Source organism: Canis aureus, chromosome 25, assembly GCF_053574225.1.
Source record: "Canis aureus isolate CA01 chromosome 25, VMU_Caureus_v.1.0, whole genome shotgun sequence".
NCBI classification, from domain to species: domain Eukaryota; kingdom Metazoa; phylum Chordata; class Mammalia; order Carnivora; family Canidae; genus Canis; species Canis aureus.
Genome location: NC_135635.1, coordinates 21,223,880 through 21,245,743, shown reverse-complemented (window position 1 = coordinate 21,245,743; position 21,864 = coordinate 21,223,880). Strand labels below are relative to the sequence as shown.

Here is a 21,864-nt window from a genome sequence, read left to right as displayed (position 1 = left end):
AACTGTGGCCTAATGTCTTCCAAATCATTCCATTTTTCCTAAAAATAAAATTTATTTTGAACTCAGGGTACTTCAACAAATTGAAATTAAGTTGAACTTCAGTTAATATCTGTTCAATCTACAAGTCCAGTTTGAGCATAAATATGTTTTCTATTAAAATCATTAATATTCTTTTTCTCCTCTGTTTCAAGTTAAGTGTGTTCCAATGTTTAGACATGTAAGGAAGCAAAATTGTGGGACAAGTACAAATCACTCTGCTTCAAAGTCTTGCAAATGGCCTGAACTGGTGATAGTTAATGGAATGATGATCAAGAAAATTAAGTCTTAATCAAGGATCACTATCCTTAGCCCTGCTTGCACAGCCTGCCTTCTCTGATGATTGGGCAATGGAAGGCCAGAAAACCAGGCTTATCTTTGGATCTCTGAAACTGTTGAAACCCTTTTCCCCCCTTTCCACCTCAAGCAGTGACAAAGCAACTGAGTTTTTTCAGTTTAGATCAAATTCCAATTCTATACTTAGAAGTGGTTTAAGCCCACTTATTCACTCAATCGTATTAATTTGCTTGAACTAAAAACATTTTGCCAGAGACTTTGTCAGATGGAGCAATGATAAATAAAATTTTATATACATATATAAAGATATACCTAAAAATTATATATATACATATATATGTGTATATATATGTGTGTGTGTGTTTGTATATATATATATATATATATATATATATATATATATAAATATAAAGATACACCTAAAAAATAAAAAGCTTTGTGGATTAGGAACAAAATAAGAAAAACACAGTGATAAGCAGGGTTATTGTTCAATCCTTGCAAGATAACTGGGACTGAAACATATGATAGGTCTTCACTTCCTTACCTCACTGAAGATATTAAAGCAGGAATTTTCTACCTCTTAAAAGAACCTTAAAACTTTGGTGGCCCTTCTTCAGCTCTGGTGACGTGGTGGTAGGAGGAAACAGAGGAAATTCACGACAGGACTGGATCCAGCCACCTGTGATCTCAACAGCTGAAGCCTCAAATTAGAAGATGGACTTTTAGTCCTCAATTTCAGATCTGGCTTGGAACTAGCTGAGATGTGCCAAGTGGAGGCAACGACAAAAGTGAGAGAGGAGATAAGCAAATGTAGAGAAAGGGATAGCAAAATCCACCAATGTAAGAAGAATCTTATTCAAATTTCAAAGCACACAAGGGAAATGGACTTGAAGCCAGACGCATTATATGTAAAAATCAAGAGGCCAGGGCACCTTGTGATTTTGGATCAGGTCAGATGGAGTCCCATGGACTCTACACTCAGCAGGGAGTCTGCCTGAAGTTTCTCTCCCTCTGTCCCTTCCCTCATTTAGGATCTCTCTCGCACACACTCTCAAATAAATAAATAAATCGTTTCTTTAAAAAATCAAGAGACTAAGTCAATACCAACAAAATGCAAGTAACAGGAAAATTTCAAAATCACTTTTAAATCAGTTTTTTCAACCAATAAAGAGATAAAGAAAGCAATTATATACAAAAAAGACAAATATATCTTAAAAAAGCAGATACGAATGAAGAACAGGTGGATACACAAAAGAATCAAAAGAAATCTGAGAAATAAAATTAAAATCACTTAAATAAAAGTCTAATTAATGAAGGTAAATCATTCTGCACACATTCTAAAAAGTAGAGTGATTTATAAGACAGTATCAAAAAAAATCAATCCAGAAAGCAGCACAGAGAGATTTAAAAAAAAAAAATTATAGACAGTTAAGAGATAAAAAGGATGAATTAAGAGGACCCAACATACATTTAATAGGAGGTCTGAGAGAGAAGAAAAGGAAAAGATAAAGTAGCATTTGAAAGAAAATGGCTGAAAACTGCATAATTAAAGAAAACATAAGTATACAGAGTAAAAGCATATCTTAAACATTAGGTAGGGAAAAACAAGAATTAAACTTCCTTAATTTAAAAAAAAAAAATGTAATGAGCTCATAGATACAGAGAACAGGTTGGTAGTTGCCAGAGATGAAGAGTAGGGGGTGGATGAAATGGGTGAAGAAGGTCAAAAGGTATAAACTTCTGATTATAAAATAATTAAGTCCTGGGAGTGTAACGTACAGCATAGCAGCAATACTTAATAATATTGTATCTTATATTTGAAAGTTGCTATGAGAATAAATCTTTAAAGCTCTCATACAAAAAAAATATTTTGTAAGTCTGTATGGTGACAGATGTTAACTAAACTTATTGTAGTGATCATTTCACAATATCCACAAATATCAAATAATTATGTTGAACACCTGAAACTAATATTGCCAACTGTACCTCAATTTTTAAATATGCATTAAAAAATTTCTTTGTAAATGCATCAGTGTATAACTTCAGGACATAAAAGACAAAGAAAAAATGTACAAAAATTACCAAAAAAGTAAAGAAAAAAGGCCAATAAAGTAAAAATTGTATGAGCAAAAGACTTCTTAATGGAAACAAAATATGTCTGAAAATAATTACATTCTAATTTTAAAATATAGAAGAAAAATAACTGTCAAAACTAACATTCTACACATAATTAAAGTAGTATTTAAGAGTGACAGTAAAATAAATGATTTTCATATATTTAAAAATTCAGAAGATTTATAACCCATAGGCCTTCACTAAATGGCTTAAAGAATAAATTTTAGCAAAAAGAAAAGTGAACCCAGAGAGAAGATGTGAAAAGCAAGAAATAAAAGCAAGCAGAAGAGATAAAATAGAATGAGAAATACAATCCATAGAAAAAAAATTTTAGAAATAAAAATTTTTAATAAAAACGTGGTATATCATAATTTGTAGGACACATCTACTCCTTTGTAGATGTCAACTATTATAAAATAAAAATTTTAAATGAAAACAAAAAACACAGAACTATATAGGCATCTTTCCAAGAAAGATGAGAGGAAAAAAATCAGCATAATTAAACCATTCTGAGGTACTTTACTCCCAAGAGCAGAAGAAAGAAATATTTAATAGCTTCAAAGTTTGTAGGAAAGAATATGCAGTTAAAATGTATGGCAAGGGATGCCTGGGTACTCAGTGGTTGAGTGTCTGCCTTTGGCTCAGGTTGTGATCCTGGGGTCGAGTCCTGCATCCAGCTCCCTGCAGGGAACCTACTTCTCCCTCTGCCTATGTCTCTGCCTCTCTTTCTGTGTCTGTCATGAATAAATAAATAAATCTTTTTTAAAAATGTATGACAAGAATTTATGGGCAATTGCTAAAGAATAGCAGCATGACCCAAAGCTTTGAAACCAGTAGAGGAAAAGGAACAACAGAGAGAAAATATAAACTTTATCAAACTAACAGAAAGCAAGAAAGCAGAAGGAAAAGAAAAAAAGCTAAAGAAAAAAATTAGAATAAATCCAAACAAACAAAAAGAATAAATCCAAACACACTATTTCTTAAATACAAAATAATTTAAAGACTATCAGATTCCACTTTTATTTATCTGTTTATTTATTGTCTTGAGGTCTTTTATATTTTATATACCTATCATCCCGTGAATTCATAGGGAATGAGTTCCAGCAGCTCAGGCTCCTTCCCATCGGTTCTCATAAAGTGTGTGCCTTTCTCTTTGGCTTCCTTCTTTTTCTGATCATTTTCCTTCCCCTCTGCAGGAAGCTATCTCTATTGTTTGAGTACTTAATACTCAATACATACATTAATCCTCTTGGCAAGAATCTTGCCCTTGTTTGTCCACGACAATGCCAACAGCATACTGGGTAACATGTAGACTCTTCCAGTTTTGCCATGGTAACCATGGTAATGTGTGTGAGGTGCCTCTTTCTGAACAGTGTCCATTCCCTTGATGTTCACAATATCATTTTTCTTGTACATTCACATGTATGTGGCCAAGGAACAGCTCCATGTCTTCCTAAAGGTCTAGAGAATATAGCGGGTGCTCCTACTCCTTCCATTTGTGTTGGTCATTTTGGTGAGTTACTGGAAGATGGGGGCTCCAGATGGAGGATATCAAATTAGGTGAGAAGTTAAAATGGTGGAATAGTAGGGGGACCCTAAGCTTGTCTTATCCCTCAAACACAGCTAGGTAAGTTTCAAATCATTCTGAACACCCAAGAAATCGACCTGAGGACTGAGAGAACAAACTGCACAACTAGAGGGAGAAAAGGATCAGATTAGATTTTTAAAATCTAGCTCCCTGGGGGTGCATGGGTGGTTCATTCAGCTGAGTGTCTGACTCCTGATTTCTGCTCAGGTCGTGATCTCAGAGTAGTAAGATCGAGCCCCACATTGGACTCTGCAGTCGGTGGGGAGTCTAACTGAGATTCTCTCTCTCTCCATCTCCCACTACCCCTCCATCCCTAAGTAAAATAAATAAATCTTTTTAAAAATATTAAGAAATAAAAAATAAAATCTAGCTCTCTGCTGCTTACAGGAGACATTACTAAAACAAAATGACCAGAAAATCTGAGATAAACATATTCAAAAAGAGGCATTAGACAAACACTAAAGATAGCTAGTGCAGCAGTAGTACCATCAGACAAATAAAATTTAAGGAAAGGTGACATTGCTAAAAGAAGATATTAATTTTGAATTACAAGGATTTCTGATCTGAAAAAAACAAACAAACAAGGATATCTGATCTGGTGATTCCATGTGGGATGACCACTATCCTAGATCCTGAGTTTCTATAGTGGGGAATTAGAACCAACCTCAAACCAGTAAACTGCATGAAGACATGGCCATACTCTGTGCTGTTCACGATCACATTATCAGCATGTGTGCATGCTGCATGGCCCAATGCCTGGCATATACCAGGAATTCAATAAACATAAATTAATTATATCTCTGAACTATAAATGCTGCTGAGGAGCTCATCTTTTTCTGTACCCTCAGAAGTAAAACATAGTGCAGAAATTCTGGTTTATTGATGTGTCCCTTCTTCAAGCCCTGAACACCATTTTACCCCCTGTCCATCCTCCCTCCTCTCCCACTCCCAATGTGTTCCCAATACTCTCTATTTTGTTGGTGTGACTATGCACAATAAGATCAGAAAATTCCACTGAAAAATATCTGAGGTTGAGGATCTTGTAGCCTAGCATAGGAGCTTGCACCTCCAGGGGCCATTTCTGGGGCAAGTAAAGGGGGAGCCTGAGAGAGAATTCAAACAACCCAGGCATTTGGAGCTAGATCTGCAATATTCTAACACCTTCCCTCTGACCTTGTCTCATTCTTTCTGGTTTTGAGTAAAAGAAGATCTAATAATAACTTCATTCTCCAGAGGGGGAAAAAGTCAGAGTTGTGAGGTATTTTCAGAAAGAATTTTATATTGAATTCTAAAACAGAGAAAATAATATAAATGCATTCAACTATGCCAATAAGTTCCACTGTACTGACAGGCAGCTTTGAACAAATTTTGATGGGAGATGACTTTTCTAAAATTACTAAATTAAGATCAATAATTGCAACTTCATATTTCTCAGGCATATTTCTCTTTGCTCTGATACTTCTCACTCTGAAACATGGGTAAGAAGCAGGGAAAATAAAAAATAATAAAATAAAATTAAATTAAATTAAATTAAATTAAATTAAATTAAATAAGAAGCAGGGAAAATAAAAATGCATGATCTCTGGTCATTCCTGGTCCAGTACCGTCCTTCGAGCATCATGAGAGGTCAAGATTCTCTCCGGCAGAAACTAAAAAGCAACTTGCTCAGGATTACAACCAGCAATGGGGGAGGGCTTATATCTGTTCTTGTCCTTTCTTCAAGAAACACCTCACTGCCAGCTAGGGAGACTTTTTAAGTGAGGTGAGTAAATTTCTGTGCATATGTGAGAGTGACAGAGATAAAGAAATGGATTCACCAAAAGGAAGCACTGATAGACAAATAACAGGCAGATAAAAAGTGCTATCTGCACAAGCGGATTCCATCACATATCCTGATCTTGCGTGGATATTTAATTATCTGTAGTCCAGAAGAGTAGGGCAGTTGTTTCAGCTTCTGGCCTTTATTTTCTCCAAGAAGGTTCAAGGTACAATTGGATAGACAATAGTTATTTTCAAAGCCATGTTATTAGGGAAAAAAACAGGTAAGAACAGAAAGGAAGATGAGAAACAGCTATCCCATTTGTTTGCATATTCATGATGTTTTTCTACTGATAGGAGTGGAAAGAAGCAAGTTGGATTTTTGTTCCTTTGTTTTATAAGATATACAGCTAAAAGTTCAGAAAACATAAATGTTTAGTTACAGAATATTTCTAAGATGACCCCATAAAGCCACCACCCAGACCAGAAAATGGAACGCTGTAGGAGCCTCTGTGAATGCCTTCCCTCTAAGGGGAACACCATCCTGATTTTTGTGACAATTACTTTCTTGCATTGCTTTATAGTTCTGCCAATTGCTTAAGCACTCCAAAGAAACAGAATTTCATTTTGCTCACTTTTGAGCAGTACAAATCATATGACAGTGAACATATCTGTGTCTAGTTCTTGTTACACATAGAAGTAGTTCATTTATTTTCATTGCTATACTGTATTACATTATGTGAATTTACCAAAACTGTACTCACCTATTCAACTGATGATGAACATTTTACGATTTTAGATCTTGTGTTATTTATAATAAGGCTGAACATTCTCAGTTAAACATGTGTCCTGGTGCACATGTGTAGGAGCTTCTTTTGGACAGATGTTCAAAAACATTCAGCCTAGAAGAATTGGTGAGTCATGGAGTGTTTGCTTCTTTGTGTGTGTGTATGTGTGTGTGTGTGCGCGCGCGCGCTAAGAACACTTATGAGATCTACCCTCTTAACAAATGTTTAACTGCACAATACAGTATTGCTCACTACAGGCACAATGTGGTACAATAGATTATCTTGTATAAATGAACGTTTATACCTATTAAACAAGATCTTCATTTCCCTTGTCGCCTGCAGCCCCTGGCAACCACCTTTCTACTCTCTGTTTCTTTGAGTTAGACTATTTTGCAGTACTATTAACAATAGCCAAGATATGAAAACAACTTAAATGCCCATTGATGGATGAATATTTAAAGAAAATGTTATTTTATACATGCAATGGAATATTAATCAGCTTTTAAAAAGAAGAAAATCCTGTCATATGTGACAACATGGGTGAACCTGGAGCACATTACACTACGTGAAATGAACCAGTCACAGAACAAACTCTGCATACTTCCACTCATATGAGGAGTGATTTCTTTCAAGTGACTGTCAAACTACTTTTCCAAAGTGTTTATACCAATTATCATCTCCCTAGCTGTGATGAGAGTTCCAATGTATGAACGCCTGGGAAATTGACAAATAGCTTTTTCTTGTTCAAATGTAAAGGTATGTAGCAGATCATCAAGAAAGGAAATATAGAGAATGCCTGTGTTTCTGATGCACTGAAAACATAGAGACCTTAAAACCGCATATGAGGAATGCTGGATAGCTCAGTGGTTGAACATCTGCCTTTGGCTCAGGTCGTGATCCGGGGGTCCTGTGATTGAGTCCAACATCAGGATCCCCTCAGGGAACCTGCTTATCCCTCTGCCTATGTCTCTGCCTCTATCTCTCTCTGTCTCTCTCAGGAATAAATACATTAAATCTTTAAAAATAAATTAATTAAATAAATAAATAAAATAGAACCACAGATGATCAAATCCTCTACTTATATAAAATGAGAATAATGTCCATCTCGGGACTATTTGAAGGAGTACATAAAATATTTTTATAGTACTGACACAAAGCAGGAATGATATTATTGACAGCTATCAGTAGCATTCTCTTTCTCAACTATTTCCAGAACGGAGTTGAAGACTTAAGGATCCAGTTTCTCTGCGGATGTTATAAGGGTAGAGGGCTACACCTTGCAGATTGTTTCCTAGTATATTTATTTTGTGGTATCTGAGCAGACAAATGTGTCTTGAATAAGTAAAAATACAAAAGTATAAAACTTCTTCTAGGACTATTAGAACTCTTAAATCCAAACATTAAATAAGGTGCAGCAAAAGTATTACAAGTCATTTATAAAACATTTAAAAGGAAAAAGATCAGTAAGTGAAAAAACAACTGTCTTCAAGCCAAGCTAAAATGGAAAAAGTGAATATTCCACCAGATTTTAATGTCACTATATTCATTCACTTACCCTGATCCGCTCATTTGGAAGCAGGTGTGCTGCTATGGAGATCATTCTAAATATTCTCTTAGAGTCACTCATTCATTTGAGGTTTACCACAAGAGTTGACAACTGACTCTTGATGAGTTAAGAGCCATTTTAAAGTTACTAACCTCCTTTCATTCTGAGTTATTGTGCCATTTTCCAGCTTTTTAACTGTGGTTGCCAGCACTTTATTTGCATCATTGGCAAAGTCTAAGTCTCGGACCTCAGACAACGGGACAGACACAATGGCAAATGCTTCTTTATCTTCTTTTGTTTGGCAAGTTCCAATCTGCAATGTGTTTTTTTCAATTCAAATCAGTTATTTTTTTAAATAATTATGCAATATTTTGCAGGTACTAACACATCTTAATACAGTCTAAGAAATATAAGACAGGAATAGATCATCCACACAATGATTTCAACATCCATCATCCACTGTGAAACACTGTAGGGACACATAGATTTTCCATGTCCATTTCCTGCCTTGTTCCCAAAGCCCATCTAGAACCACATCCTCTGACACTTGCCCTTTGCTTCAGTGTCAACAGAGTAGAGAAAATGTACTCCTGGAATCTTCTGCCCTTTATAACATCCTGCTCCTACTCTTTGGGTATTTGTGCTATATCCCCTGAATCACAGCTCTACAGCAGCCAAGCCACTTAGTTCAGCTACCTAAGCAACTGGCAGAATGAATACTTGATGAAATTAATTACAATAATCTCTAATATTGATAAAAATGAATTGTAAGGAACATGTCAATCATCCCCTGATCCTAATCACACAACACTGGGCTAAAAATTAAACCACTGTCAACAGCATTTACCTTCAACATAACAGGTCTCTCTTCATCTGTGTCTATGGGGATACTAGTACTTGTTACCCACGTGTTGGTACATAAATGCCTCAACCGAACATATGAGTTCCTAAAAGAAAAATAATACAAAAAGCAGGTCATAAAAATTAAGCAATTACATATTAACACATTTAACAGTTTCATACATGATTTATTTCAGACTAGTGACTCAAGTATAGATCAGTCTGGTTTAAGAAAGTTCTGAGTCAAGGACTATTTCAAAGCATGTGGTATTATTACCTAGGCCAGTGGTTCTCCAACTGTGGTCCCTGGCCCAGCAGTACCAGCATCACCTAGGAACTTGTTAGAAATGCAAATGTGAGCCACCTGGGTGGCACAGTCAGTAAAGCACCAACTCTTGGTTTCCGCTGGGGTTGTGATCTAGGGGTTGTGGGATCCAGCCTTGTGTTGGGCTCCATGCTTTGGCATGGAGTCGGCTTGGGTTTTGCTCTCTTTCTCTCCCTCTCTCCCCTCCTCTACTTCTTCCCTCCCTGCACTCTCAGGATCTCTCTCTTTCTCTCTCTCTCTAGAACAAATAAATAAATCTTTTTTAAAAATGCAAATTCCAAGGCTTCATCCCAGTTCACTGAATCAGAAACCCTGAAGGAAGGGCCAACAATGAGTATTTTAGCAGCCTCTACAGGCAATACCAGTGTGAGAACCACTGACTGAGCAGCCACCTCAGCTAACACTGCTATCTGAATGTAGACCCTTCTGTAGCTTAGTCACCTGTGTGTAAAAGTATATATAATAATATATATATTATTAATTAATATATATATTATTAATTAATATGTATATTATATATATAATTATATATATATAATCAATCTTCATTATTTGCAGATTCTGAACTAATGAATCCATCTACTCACTAAAATGTATTTGTAACCCCAAAACCAATAGGGCATTTTTGCAACCATTCGCAGACATGGACAGAGTGGCAAAAAATTTGAGTCCCCACCGTGCACATTCCCAGTGAGGCTGAATAAGGCAATGCTATGCCTTCTCATTTCCGTTTATGCTAAAAACAAATGTCATTTTCATGGTCTATTCAGTGCCATTTTTTTCCACATTTCTGTGCTTTTTGTTGTTGAGCTTGCTGTTTAAAACAGTCCCAAGCATAGTGCTGTCCAGTGTTCCTAAGGACAAGGCTGTGATGTGCCTTATGGAGAAAATACTCATGTCAGATAAGTGTCATTCAGGCATGAGTTACAGTGCTAATGGCTGTAAGTTCCACGTTAATGAATCAGCAATACCTATTAAATAAGGTGTCTATAAACAAAGCACACATAACACAAGGTTATGTGGTATTGACTGATGAAAATACTGTGACCAGAGACTCACAGGAACCTAACCCTCTATTTCTTCTAGGAACAGTGGCTCAGTATTTGCTAATTCAGTGTACCAAGAAAAACAAGAATCAACTGTATATGAACTGTGAGAGAACACCTGAGAAAGGACAGCTAGAATTTCAGCCACCTCAAACACTCTCATTTTAGTGAATCCTTTAGAATTGTCATTTCTTTAACAAATAAGTATAAAAATATCTGTTCAAAAAAAAGCACTATGGCATGTTCTGTGCCTCTGAGTTGCTGAGAATTTGGTAGGAAATAGAAGACATAAATCATACAACATGAGGCAAAAATCATGAAGGCCAATAAGATAGAACCAAATAAAACAAGAGCCTCCAGGAAAGAGCAATTCACTTAGCACCACGGTTCTGCTCATTCATAAAGGTAGATACAATAGAGACTGAGTTTCAAAAATCTAAAACAGCACAAACCAATCCTGTTCAAATAATCAGAAATTAATCACTATTTACCACTAAATTTACCTTTAATTAACCATTTATCATGGGTCTGTGCACTTTATAGTGAGATTCTTTTATCATTTCCATATGCAAACTTCCTTGGTTAGAGTTCAAGAGGGAATACATTTTTGCTAAGTTAAAATCTAAAATGATTAAAGTTATAGTAAGATTCCAATACTCAGAAGAGAAGGCCAGAAACCTGGACCGGGGAAGACCCTCAGAGAGTATCTCTTCACAGGCTTAAACCAGTGGAACAGGAAAACAAGAGCGATACCTGATACAAAGCCAAGATTGGGCAGCATTTCTCATGAACAAGAATAACCAGGAAACACTTTGGGAAGCTCAAGGAGCAGTGTTTCTGGACACTGCTAGTACACCAACCCTCCCTGAAAGTAACCTACAAAACAGTGTCTGCATCCTGTGTAGGTACCTTCGATATAATCACTGACATCTTCCCAAGGCCAATAATGCTCTATCAAGGACAGTTTAGACCCATCCCACTAGACCTAAGGATATGGGCAAGACTCCTCAATGCACCTAGAGAGTGCATATTAGTGCAATGGAAGATAGACAGTTGCAGACAAAAGAGCTTAATTAAAATAATCAAACCCAACCCCCCCCAAAAAAATGTAAGACATCTTCTTACATTAAGTTCTGGCTACCTCATTACCAATTCTACTTCCCCACCCCTCACTCACTTAGGCCCAGTTGATTTCCTCACTGGTCCTAGTAAATGTCAAGATTTTTCCATTTCATATTACTGCCACTTGAAACACTCCTAATGGAGAAAATTTGATCTCTCAAAACATTCAGATCTTTTCTCAAATGTCCTAAATCAGAGAGGCTGTTTCTGAACACTCATACCTAATACAACTCTCTCTGCAATTTTTTCCAAGCATTTTTATTACCTGACCTGATATTTTATGTTTATTTGTCTACTGCATCTCTTCTTCATTTGAATTTAAGTTTGTTCAGTTCTCTTTCCACTGCCAAGGGCAATGTCTGTTAAATTCAATAAAGATCTACTGACTGAATGATTAAATAAATGAACAAATGGATGAATGAGTAAATGAATAAATGAAAGAAATCTGGAACTTGACATAATAGAAATAAATGATATAAGTATTAATAGAAATGCTCCTAGATTATTTTTCATGTTAGTAACCAAAGGCCATACAAATAATATGAATAAATAATTCTTATGAATTTTTCAGAATTTATTTGGTCCTATACATTTTAATTATTTATATAATAAAACAAACTATGTTAATCTTGTCACAAAGAGGCGTGATTTTTACACACTGGTTCTTTACTTATGCTCTCTTTTGATATCACAAAAATTCTATTAACATTATATTTTAATTCCTTACCTACCATTACAATTACTCAAAGAAATGTTGCTATTTAACCATAGTTTTTAAATTTTTTTATTTTTACCTTGGAACCAGGCAGTCAGCTCTCTGAAGAGTTGTGGCATCCAGTTCAAAAAGGGATGCAATGTCATTTCCATGTGGGACTGAGACTAAAGTATACATGATCTTCTCCCCCGCCTGGCGTTTCTTCTTTGAAGTTGGAAGATCCCCATCTCTCTATTGAGGAGGTACAAAGTTATTTAACTTTTAGCAGGTTTTTTTACTAAAATTTCCAATTAATTAGGAGATAAGGTTTAAATTGTCATTATTTCATTATTTCTTCATTGGATTATAAAGATGTCTGTTTCACATCATCCAGAAAGATCAGGTCAGGCCTGACAGTCTTGGAGGTAATTATTATCAATAGTGTTAAGTCACACACACTCCTGGAGGGATGGCTTGATCTGGGCAAATTATCAAAGCACTAACATTCAGAATAGTTGCATTCCCTTACCCTGTCTTAAACCTATTTACATAGTAGTTTTGGCCATTCCACATTTAAAAGAAACAGAGACAAGAAATAGTGTGTTGAATCACCTAGATTTCATAAACTTAAGAGGGGGTGGGGAGGGGTGTTCAACATGGCAGTGTCTCAGAATTCCTAACTAACTCTCAGAACACAATTGGGGCATTCACCTGGAGAGAAAAGGAATCAACAGCAATATTCCTATTCAGTTTATCAGCTTGCTTAATTAATTCCAAAAACATGCTATAATGGCATATAAGTGAAATAAAATGGGATCTTCAAAAACAGAAGCCTTCATGATAGTGTAAAACTCAATATTTCTAAAACTCCATTTTAAGCTGGCAACCACACAAGATTGGTAACTATATATTTTTTACTTCTCATGGTACCAAGTCTCAATCCCTTTGGAAGAATATGATGCACAAGAAATCAAAATACAATACAGCAAATGTAATATGAGTTTGATAATTACATAAATATAATTACTTATACATATTTATCCAAAGAAATGAAATTTTAAAATGAGAGAAGTAGAGAGAAAAAAAGAGAGTATCACTGTACCATCACAAGAAGTTGAATGAAAGTAGGAAAGAGAAGGTATTCAAAAGACCAAGGAAAGCAGCCCATGCCCAATGACAACAGTTGTTTAATGATCACTGTGAAAATGAGATATTACACCCAATCATTCTAAAATATTCACTTGAAGTTCCATCCCAAGATGGTGAATATCATGTCCTTTGCAGTTTCATTCTGATGTCTTCTGTAAATGGTATGCAAATTGGTAGCACCACTGAACCAGAGAGGAACCACTAGGGCTGCCAAACAAGAGCAAAACTGTTAGCTGCTAAATCTCACCTAGCCCAGAAGCACCTGGTAGCTCCTGTCATCTCTGGCTTATATGTCTTCTGCAGAGACCAAAATTCAGAGTTAAATGAAAGCAGGGGTCTGGGAAAATCTCCCCAGGTAGTTTGACTCGCATAACAGTTGTTTCTAAACAGTAAGTATAAACCATGCTTATTGATCAGGAAAAAAGCATACTTTCTGTACAAGAGAATGTAGAGATATAAGGAAAAATTAAGAAACAGTAAGCAAGCCATATTTTTGGATTTACACAAAGCTTCTCATGGTACCAAAGCCATTGCTGTTTTCACTAATTTTACAAAAAAGTTTTAAAGAGAGGAAGATGAGTATTATCACTTCCTTCAAACAAAGAGATGAATGCAGTTTCCTAGAAATGATGAAGGATGAGGAAAGAAGAAGGGAGAGGAGAAGGAGAAAAACAAAAAAGAAGGACAGGGAAAGAAGAAGAAAGAGGAAGGTGCAGTGGATGGTTCAACTGGCTGCACCTCAGTCCAAGGGAACCACAGCCAGTGGCCTGGTCTGAGCCTTCAAACACTAGTCAATCCTCAAAGGATGGGCAAGAAGTCATGGCTAAGAACCTTCCTCAGGTCTTCTGAAAAAAATTCTCATGGGTCATGAGATGTATTTTCACAGTGATCTGCATTGAAAGTATGGAAGTCTGAATTGAAGACAAAATCTATGAGGGACCAAAACATCCTCACATCCTGAGAAAAGAAAATCTCAATGTCTTTAAATAATCCAATAAGAGTGATCTGGCCTGAAAAATGAGTTGGGGGAGATGGCAGCTTAGGCCCCTTGGAATCTTGAGATAGGGAAGGGTCTTTAAAGATCAGCGGTGAGCTAAGAATCTTTCCCCAATAAATTTCTGACAGTAGCTAGTCAAGCGAAATTCTATCATTTGGAATTTATTCTTCAGGGCCTTGAAAACATTTTGGTTTAATTTTAGTTATTCCCTGCTGAGATGTATACAGTTCTGTTTATTTCCAACGTTTCGAGTCTCAAAATGTATTAGGAGGAAGATCCTCAAGGAAAAAGCAATAGTTGGAATGGAAAAGTAGAAACAGGGCAAAGGAAAGGGAAATGAATGTGATACTCTAGAAGAAAAACAGGAGTATATAAGAGAAATACAACACTAAAGGCACCACCCCTGAAAGAAACAGCTAATAAATTCGTTTTCAAACAACTTATCCAATTTAAAAATGGTTGAAAGATCTGAACAGACACCTTACCAAAAAAAAAAAAACACGTAGAGATGGCAAATAAACCTATGGAAAGATGCTCAGAATCATACATCATCAGGGAGTTGCAAATTACATAATGAGATGCCACTCACAACAATGAGATAACTACATACACACCTATTAGAAAGGATAAATCCAAAACACTAAGGACTCCAAATGCTGACAGAGATGTAGAGCAACAGAAATGCACTCATTGTTGGTGGGAATGGAAAATGATCCAACTACATTAGAAGACTGTTTGGTGGCTTCCCACAAAATAAAACATACTCTGTACCATATGATCCAGGAATCATGCTCCTTAGTATTTACCAAAATATGCACATAAAACTTGCACATAGATGTCTATAGCAGCTCTACTTGTAATTGCCAAAACACGGAAGTAACCAAGATGTCCTGTGGTAGGCAAATGGGTAAACAAACTGTGGGCCATCCAGACAATGGAATATTATTCAATGCTAAAAAGAAATGAGCTATCAAGCCACAAAGAAATCACTGAACCTTAAATGTATATTGCCAAGTGAAAGAAGCCAATCTGAAAAGACTACCTACTGTATGATTCCATTCCAAAAAAGGGAAAGCCATAAAGACAACAAAAAGATCAATAGTTGCCTGGGAGTAGGGGGGAGAAAGGAATGAAAAGGCCGAGCACATGGGATTTTTAAAACAGTGGAGCAGTGGAACTATTCTGGATGATATTATAATAAAGAATAGATGTCAAATGGTGGCTACTTTTATCAAAATTCAGAGAATGTACCATGCCAAGAGTGAACCCCAATATAAATTATGGATTTGGGATGGTAATAATATGTTAAAGTAGGTTAATTTGTGTAATAAATGTACCACTCTGGCACCAAATGTTGATATGGGAGAGGCTGTGCTTGTATGGTAGCAGTGGTATATGGAAATCTGTACTTTCCACTGAATTTTGCTATGATCCTAAAACTTCCCTAAAAAATAATGTCTATTTAAAAAACAAAACAAAACAGCAACACCAGAATGAGAGAAAATATTTGTAAGTCATATACCTGATAAGAGGCTTATATCCAGAAAATATATAGAACATTTACAACTCAATAATAAAGACAACCCAATTAAAAATTGAGCAAAAGACATGGACATTTTTCCATAGAAGATATTCAAATGGCCAATAAGCACATGAAAAGATGGTCAACATCATTACTAATTAGTAAAATGCACTAGGACAGCTATCACCAAAGAGTCAGATGATAATAAGTATCAGTGAGAATGCAGAGAAATTGTAATGGTCATATATTGGGAGGACATAAAATGGTGTGACCATTTAAGAAGATTCTGTATGTTAGTAAATTGAACACCAATAAAAAATAAATTTAAAAAAAATCGACAAAAAAAAAAAAAAAGAAGAAGAGTTTGACAGTTTGTCAAATGTTAAGCATATAACCAACAATTCTAAGTCTAGGTATCTATCCAAGTAAAATGAAAATATATTTCCACACCAAAACTTGTCCATAAGCGTTCACAGCAGCATTTATAAAAGCCACGATGTGGACACAATCCAAATGTCCATCAAATAATGAATGGATAAACAAAATGTAGTATATGCACACAATAGAATATTATTTGGTCATAAAAGGCATAAAGTACAGATACATGCTGCAGAATGCATGAACTCTGAAAATATTATGCTAAGTGAAAGAAGCCAGACACAAAAGGCCAAATATTGTATGAGCCTATATATGAAATGTCCAGAATAGGCAGATCCATAGAGTAATTCATGGCTGCCAGGGCCTGGGGGAGGGAAAGATGGGGAGTGACTGCTAATGGATTTAGGCTTTCTTCTGCAGGTAAGAAAAATGTTGTAGAATTAGATAGTGGCTATAATTTTGGAGTTCTATGAATGTATTAAAAACCACTGATTTATATATTTTAAATAGAATTTTATGGTATGTGAATTACATCTCAATAAATTTGTGGAAGGCAGAAAGGGAGGGAGAGAGGCTGGAAGGGAGGGAAGGGGAGAGGAAGAGACAGGGAGGGAAAAGGAACAAGGAAGGGAAGTGGGGAAGAGAAAAGGGGGGAAAGAAAAAATGGAAGGAACAAACGAATGAAAAAAGTCAGAAGTATGCTATTTCATTGATGTCTGCCATGTAGCTTGACATGAAAATTCAGATGTTACACTAAGATATAGATGGCAAAGCAGCAGTTTTCCCTGGAACATAACAGTGACACAAGAACCACACTTCTATCAGACCACAAATAGCTGAAGCCAAGAAAGTCTCAAGAAGCCCTACAGAATCCTCTTATACAGGGCTTAGGAGAATACCATTTGCAATGAGGAATTCCTTCTCTATGGTAAAAATGGTGGTGACATCTGAATATTGAAAATGATAATGACTGGGATATCTGAGTGGCTCAGTGGTTGAGCATCTGCCTTCGGCTCAGGTCGTGATCCCAGGACCCTGGGATTGAGTCCAGCATCAAGCTCCCCACAGGGCATCTGCTTCTCCCTCTATGTTTCTTCCTCTCTCTGTGTCTCTCATGAATGAATAAATAAAATATTTTTTAAAATGATAATGACTATGATGAAGAAGAAAATCAAGAGAGGAGAAAGGAGAAGGTTTAAGAAGAGGAAGTGATAATTCTAAAAGAAAGAAGAGAAAGTTTGCTTTAGTTTTACCCTCATAAGATGAAGAGTTGAAGAGAAACAGACCAGGAAAATTGTAGTCACAAAGAAATATCATTAAAGAGCTTGTTTTTTAGACTCTACAATGCTATTGCAGCCAAAAGAAAGAACCACCAACATAATGAATATTAATTAATACATGTGAGAGAAGATTGCCTCATAATGTAGGAACACAGAAATAATGGACAAGATCAGTCAATTGTAGGAATAACCCAAAGGATTTTTCAAATATGTAGGCAAAGGGATTTGAGAGCAAGTGGCTTCAGTAGATTATTAGAAAGGCACAATTAAAATATGACTTTAATTAAGGAAAATAAAATTTAATCAATTATAATGAACCATGTTTGGAGAAAGGCTTTTATTAACAGAAGATGCACATGTAACCTAAATAAATAAGAGACTTGGTGAACAAAATTTGACAGTTTCTCTCATCACTGCTAGTGCAGATGCAAAAAATTAATATTCTGGTCTTTTTAGAGAAATATCATATTCCTAAAAAGAATATGTGTCTTCTAATTTCCTGAGCCTCCTGCACACCAATCTTCTAATTATAACTTAGCTTTTGCTATAGATTTTCCTTCAAGGAAAATGCACTAACTGACCCAACAATTCATATTTACTTAGCAATTGAAAGTTGGCATTGTGGTTTATACATCATCACTTGAGAGTTCATTTAGTACAAGTCAATCCTACTGTATATACTCTCCTTTGGAAATGCTCATAAAACACATTTTCTAGACTTAAAAAAGAAAGCAGATTCAGGTTCCTAGATTGTCCTCCTACACCATCCCCTTTGGTAATACATGGGTTCCTAACAAGAGTAGTCAGGAACCTCTCTATTTTGACACTTTTATAATGAATAATAAAAATGTTTTCCAAACATAGAAAAACCTTGCTTATTAGGGCTAATTAAAAGAGGTCACTCTGAATTACTCATACTACTTAAGAACTGTGGTTTAATTTTAATTACATAGGATAAAGTGGAATGTACAACTACACCCCGAAATAATTTGCTTAGGTCCCCCAGGGCGGAAGGGGGGAGCTTTAATGGATAGATAAGATCCATTTGTAAGTAATAAAACAATTGTTTATGTGTGAAAAGAACTTCTAACATCTTTAGCAGTTTTTTAAAGCATTGCTGTGTATATTTTGCTGTTAATCTCTGCTAATTTGCTTAACAAACTCTCCTTCATAAATAGTTCAACAGTAAATTCCAAGACAGCCTCTCAAATTTTGTAAACAATAAAACATGAATGATGAGTTATAAATATACAATTGTTTAAATGTATGGATCAAGCTTCAACCTATAAGAAAAATCAATATTATATTTCTATAATATGAAGGCAGTTCTGTTCAAAATTGTGTGCCTGTGGCTTTTGTTTATAAACCCATATTTTTTTGTAGGTAAGAAAAAAGACACTAAAACACCAGTTCCCGGCACAGAATTACAGAAGTGAAATGCCCTCCCTTGCATTGCAAAAATACATTTAAGGTATAGCAGAGCTTAACAGATTGTTAGATTTAATATCAGCTAGCTATCCAAAACACTCAATTTAGGGAACGCAGAGCCTCGGAATGTTAACCTAGTCTGCTGAGCTCTTATAAAACTGGCATTTTTGCTTGGAAGGAAATGCACACAGCCTCTCGGGTTATACAAGTCAAAAATCCCCTTATGAGAAAACAGCCCAGTAAACGAACGGCTTGCCTGGCTTCTCCTGCCTGTCCTGGGGCCTGCCAGTGGAGGCACAGCAGTTAGCCTCCTGTAACACCTTCTCTGTTGACTCATTTGTGAGTCATCGAATTTTTAGCAGAGACATCACGTTGCAATTCTGTTGTTAGGAGCCAGAGACATTCTGTAAGAAAGAATGTATGCATCTTCAGGGCTGATGCAGACCTGTGTGTGGCCACAGCCAAGGCAGCATAATGATGTGCAGCCCCTCCAGGGCTCACACTGCTGACTTTATGTAACAGACATAACCCTGCCATTTAAAGCTGCAGACACTTCTCTTGGCTAGTTCCTTAAGAATCTGGTACTCTTAAATTCATTCCTCCTATGACCCTTTTTTCTTTCTTTCCCTTATAACCTTACCACTGATGAATATAGAGTATATATTCAAGGAAATTTGGGAGTCTTTGTTCATAATCTGGTCCCCCAACACCCCAAAAAAGATCTATAAAATAGAATTTTCCAATACATTTCAGCCAAGTATCATGGTTCCTATAACACTGCTATTGATATATGCCTATGCACAAAGACTGGTGGTTCTCAATAGGCAGAGAGTTTGGACCCCAGGGAGCCATTCAGCAATTCCCAGGTGCATTTTTAGTCGCCACAACAGGGGTCAGAGAAGACCGCAACTGGCATCTTGTGAGCAGAGTCCATGGATCTGCTAAACACACTACAGTGCAAAGGACAGTCCCCCACAATAAAGAATTATCTGGGCCAAAATATCAATATTGCTGAGGTTGAGAATTCCCAGCATAGACAAAAGGCACTCCCTTGAAAAATCAGATCACATTCCACATCAATATGGTAATGTGAAAATGGGTGGTGTTATTCAAAAAAAAAAAAAAATCCCCTTCAAAGAGCCATTTGAAAAGATGCAGCCTTTCAAGAAGAAGAAACTAATGACTGTCAGGTTCCCAGCTGGGCTTGACACAGTTCCAATGTTTACAGGGTCCCTGTGGATGCTGTACATTTGTAAGATTGGAAATAATAGGCTCCTTTGTAGAATAAATACAGCAATTTGGGTCTTAATGGGAGCTCTGACACACACCACCTCATTTCAGTGGCACCATGCATTAACCTTTGAGACTTCAAAAATGGAAGGCAACATTTTGATAAAGGTTTCTAAATTACAGGAAAAAATATTAACTGGGTATTAAATAGACAACATAAGGGAAAATTTGGAAAGAAAAATAATTAGCATGGTCACAGTGAACTCAGTGTTACTGGAACCCAGATCTGAGGTGAGATGGCATTCTGTTTGGGGAAATTGATTTCATTTTTCACAGGCTAAGCTCTAAATGCTCTTTTGTTTTTTTTTTTAGACAGAAACATAATTATTGCTAGGTGGCAAACGGTCTATAAAATGAGAAGCCATATTGTTAGCTTTACTGTTCCATATTTTCAGTTTTATTTACTTTCAAGTTAGGGACTAAGAAAAAAAATAAATCAAATGTCTCCAGTTGGATCTCTCTCTGAGATGGCAGATGAGATCCAGCTATACACTTTTAGAGCAAAGCAGACCCACCTGTGTTACATGCAATTAAAGTACTGCTGATAACAACTGCCTTGCAGAAAAGTGCCCTTTCTCACCTTTAGGTGAATGAAGAACTTGTATTTCAGAATATAAAGGGAAAAAGTCTATTAAGTCTAAGTAAAAGCTTGATGGACACAAACAGCAAATTTCACCATGGATTCATTACTTTATCTGATTGAATTTTAACCTCTGGCATATAGGTGACGTACACAGAGCAAACATCCTCATCATTATTCAGGTAAGAAACAGAGTAAATGAAGTCTAAGTAAAAGCTTGATGGACACAAACAGCAAATTTCACCATTGATTCATTACTTATATTCCCCAAGCTGTCCATAAACCTTCATACTCTATCTCTCCTACTCAGCTCTGCCCAGAAGCATCAGTAGCATCACCAAATAGTATGTAGCTGAAAGGAGATAAGCAGAGATGTAATTCAATTGCACGATTTGAAGCTCTGATGTGATGCCCTTTTAATAGAAACAACATATATTTTTAGCCTACTAACATCTTTTATTCAAAAAGTTTCCCTTTATCTGATTGAATTTTAACCTCATGGTATATAGGTAACGTACATAGGGCAAACATCCTCATCTCATCATTCAAGTAGGAAACAGTCTCGAGAAGGCTATCTGACATGTGCAAGGCCACACAAGTTAATGGTGGTGCTAGAAGTACAACTCCCTTGGCTCTATACAAGGCTGAAGAAGTCATATAAAGTATCATAAAAAACGACCTTGAGAAAGAGAAAAGCAACCCTGGATATCTGACAGTTGGCCTGGTATGATCCAGCAGGTTCAGTGTTGCCAGGGGCACCCTGACTCTCAGAGACAGGCCACAGGGTCCTCCTCTGAACATGAATGATTTCACAGAACATCACATCCAACAAGGCTGCCCCTAACTAGGATGGATAAAAAAAAAAAAACCAACAACAACAACACTCCATAATCATGTCTGAACACTGACAAAATGTGAATGTCGTTCAAGCCATAAAAACTACTTAGGATGAGTGCTTCCTCTTTAGCACTAACAACCTTGGCCTGGCTCTCATCTGCCCTCCCCATAGATAAAATGTATTAAGATATTTCCTCTTCCTGACAGCATTCCTATCCACAGTACACCCCACTTCCTTAAATCCTCCC

The 21,864-nt window shown here is 36.3% G+C and overlaps 1 protein-coding gene across 4 annotated transcripts in view; it reads right to left on the bottom strand.

The window, feature by feature from the left end:
* Nucleotides 1-21,864, bottom strand: part of ITPR2 (inositol 1,4,5-trisphosphate receptor type 2) — a 472,511-nt gene that overhangs the window by 330,024 nt on the left and 120,623 nt on the right. For all 4 annotated transcript variants that reach the window (XM_077870671.1, XM_077870669.1, XM_077870668.1 and 1 more), the window contains 3 exons: nucleotides 12,256-12,407; nucleotides 8,976-9,075; nucleotides 8,281-8,441 (listed from right to left, as the gene is read on the bottom strand). In XM_077870671.1, coding sequence (XP_077726797.1) covers nucleotides 8,281-8,441; nucleotides 8,976-9,075; nucleotides 12,256-12,407 — 413 coding nt within the window. The remainder of the gene's footprint in view (nucleotides 1-8,280; nucleotides 8,442-8,975; nucleotides 9,076-12,255; nucleotides 12,408-21,864) is intronic.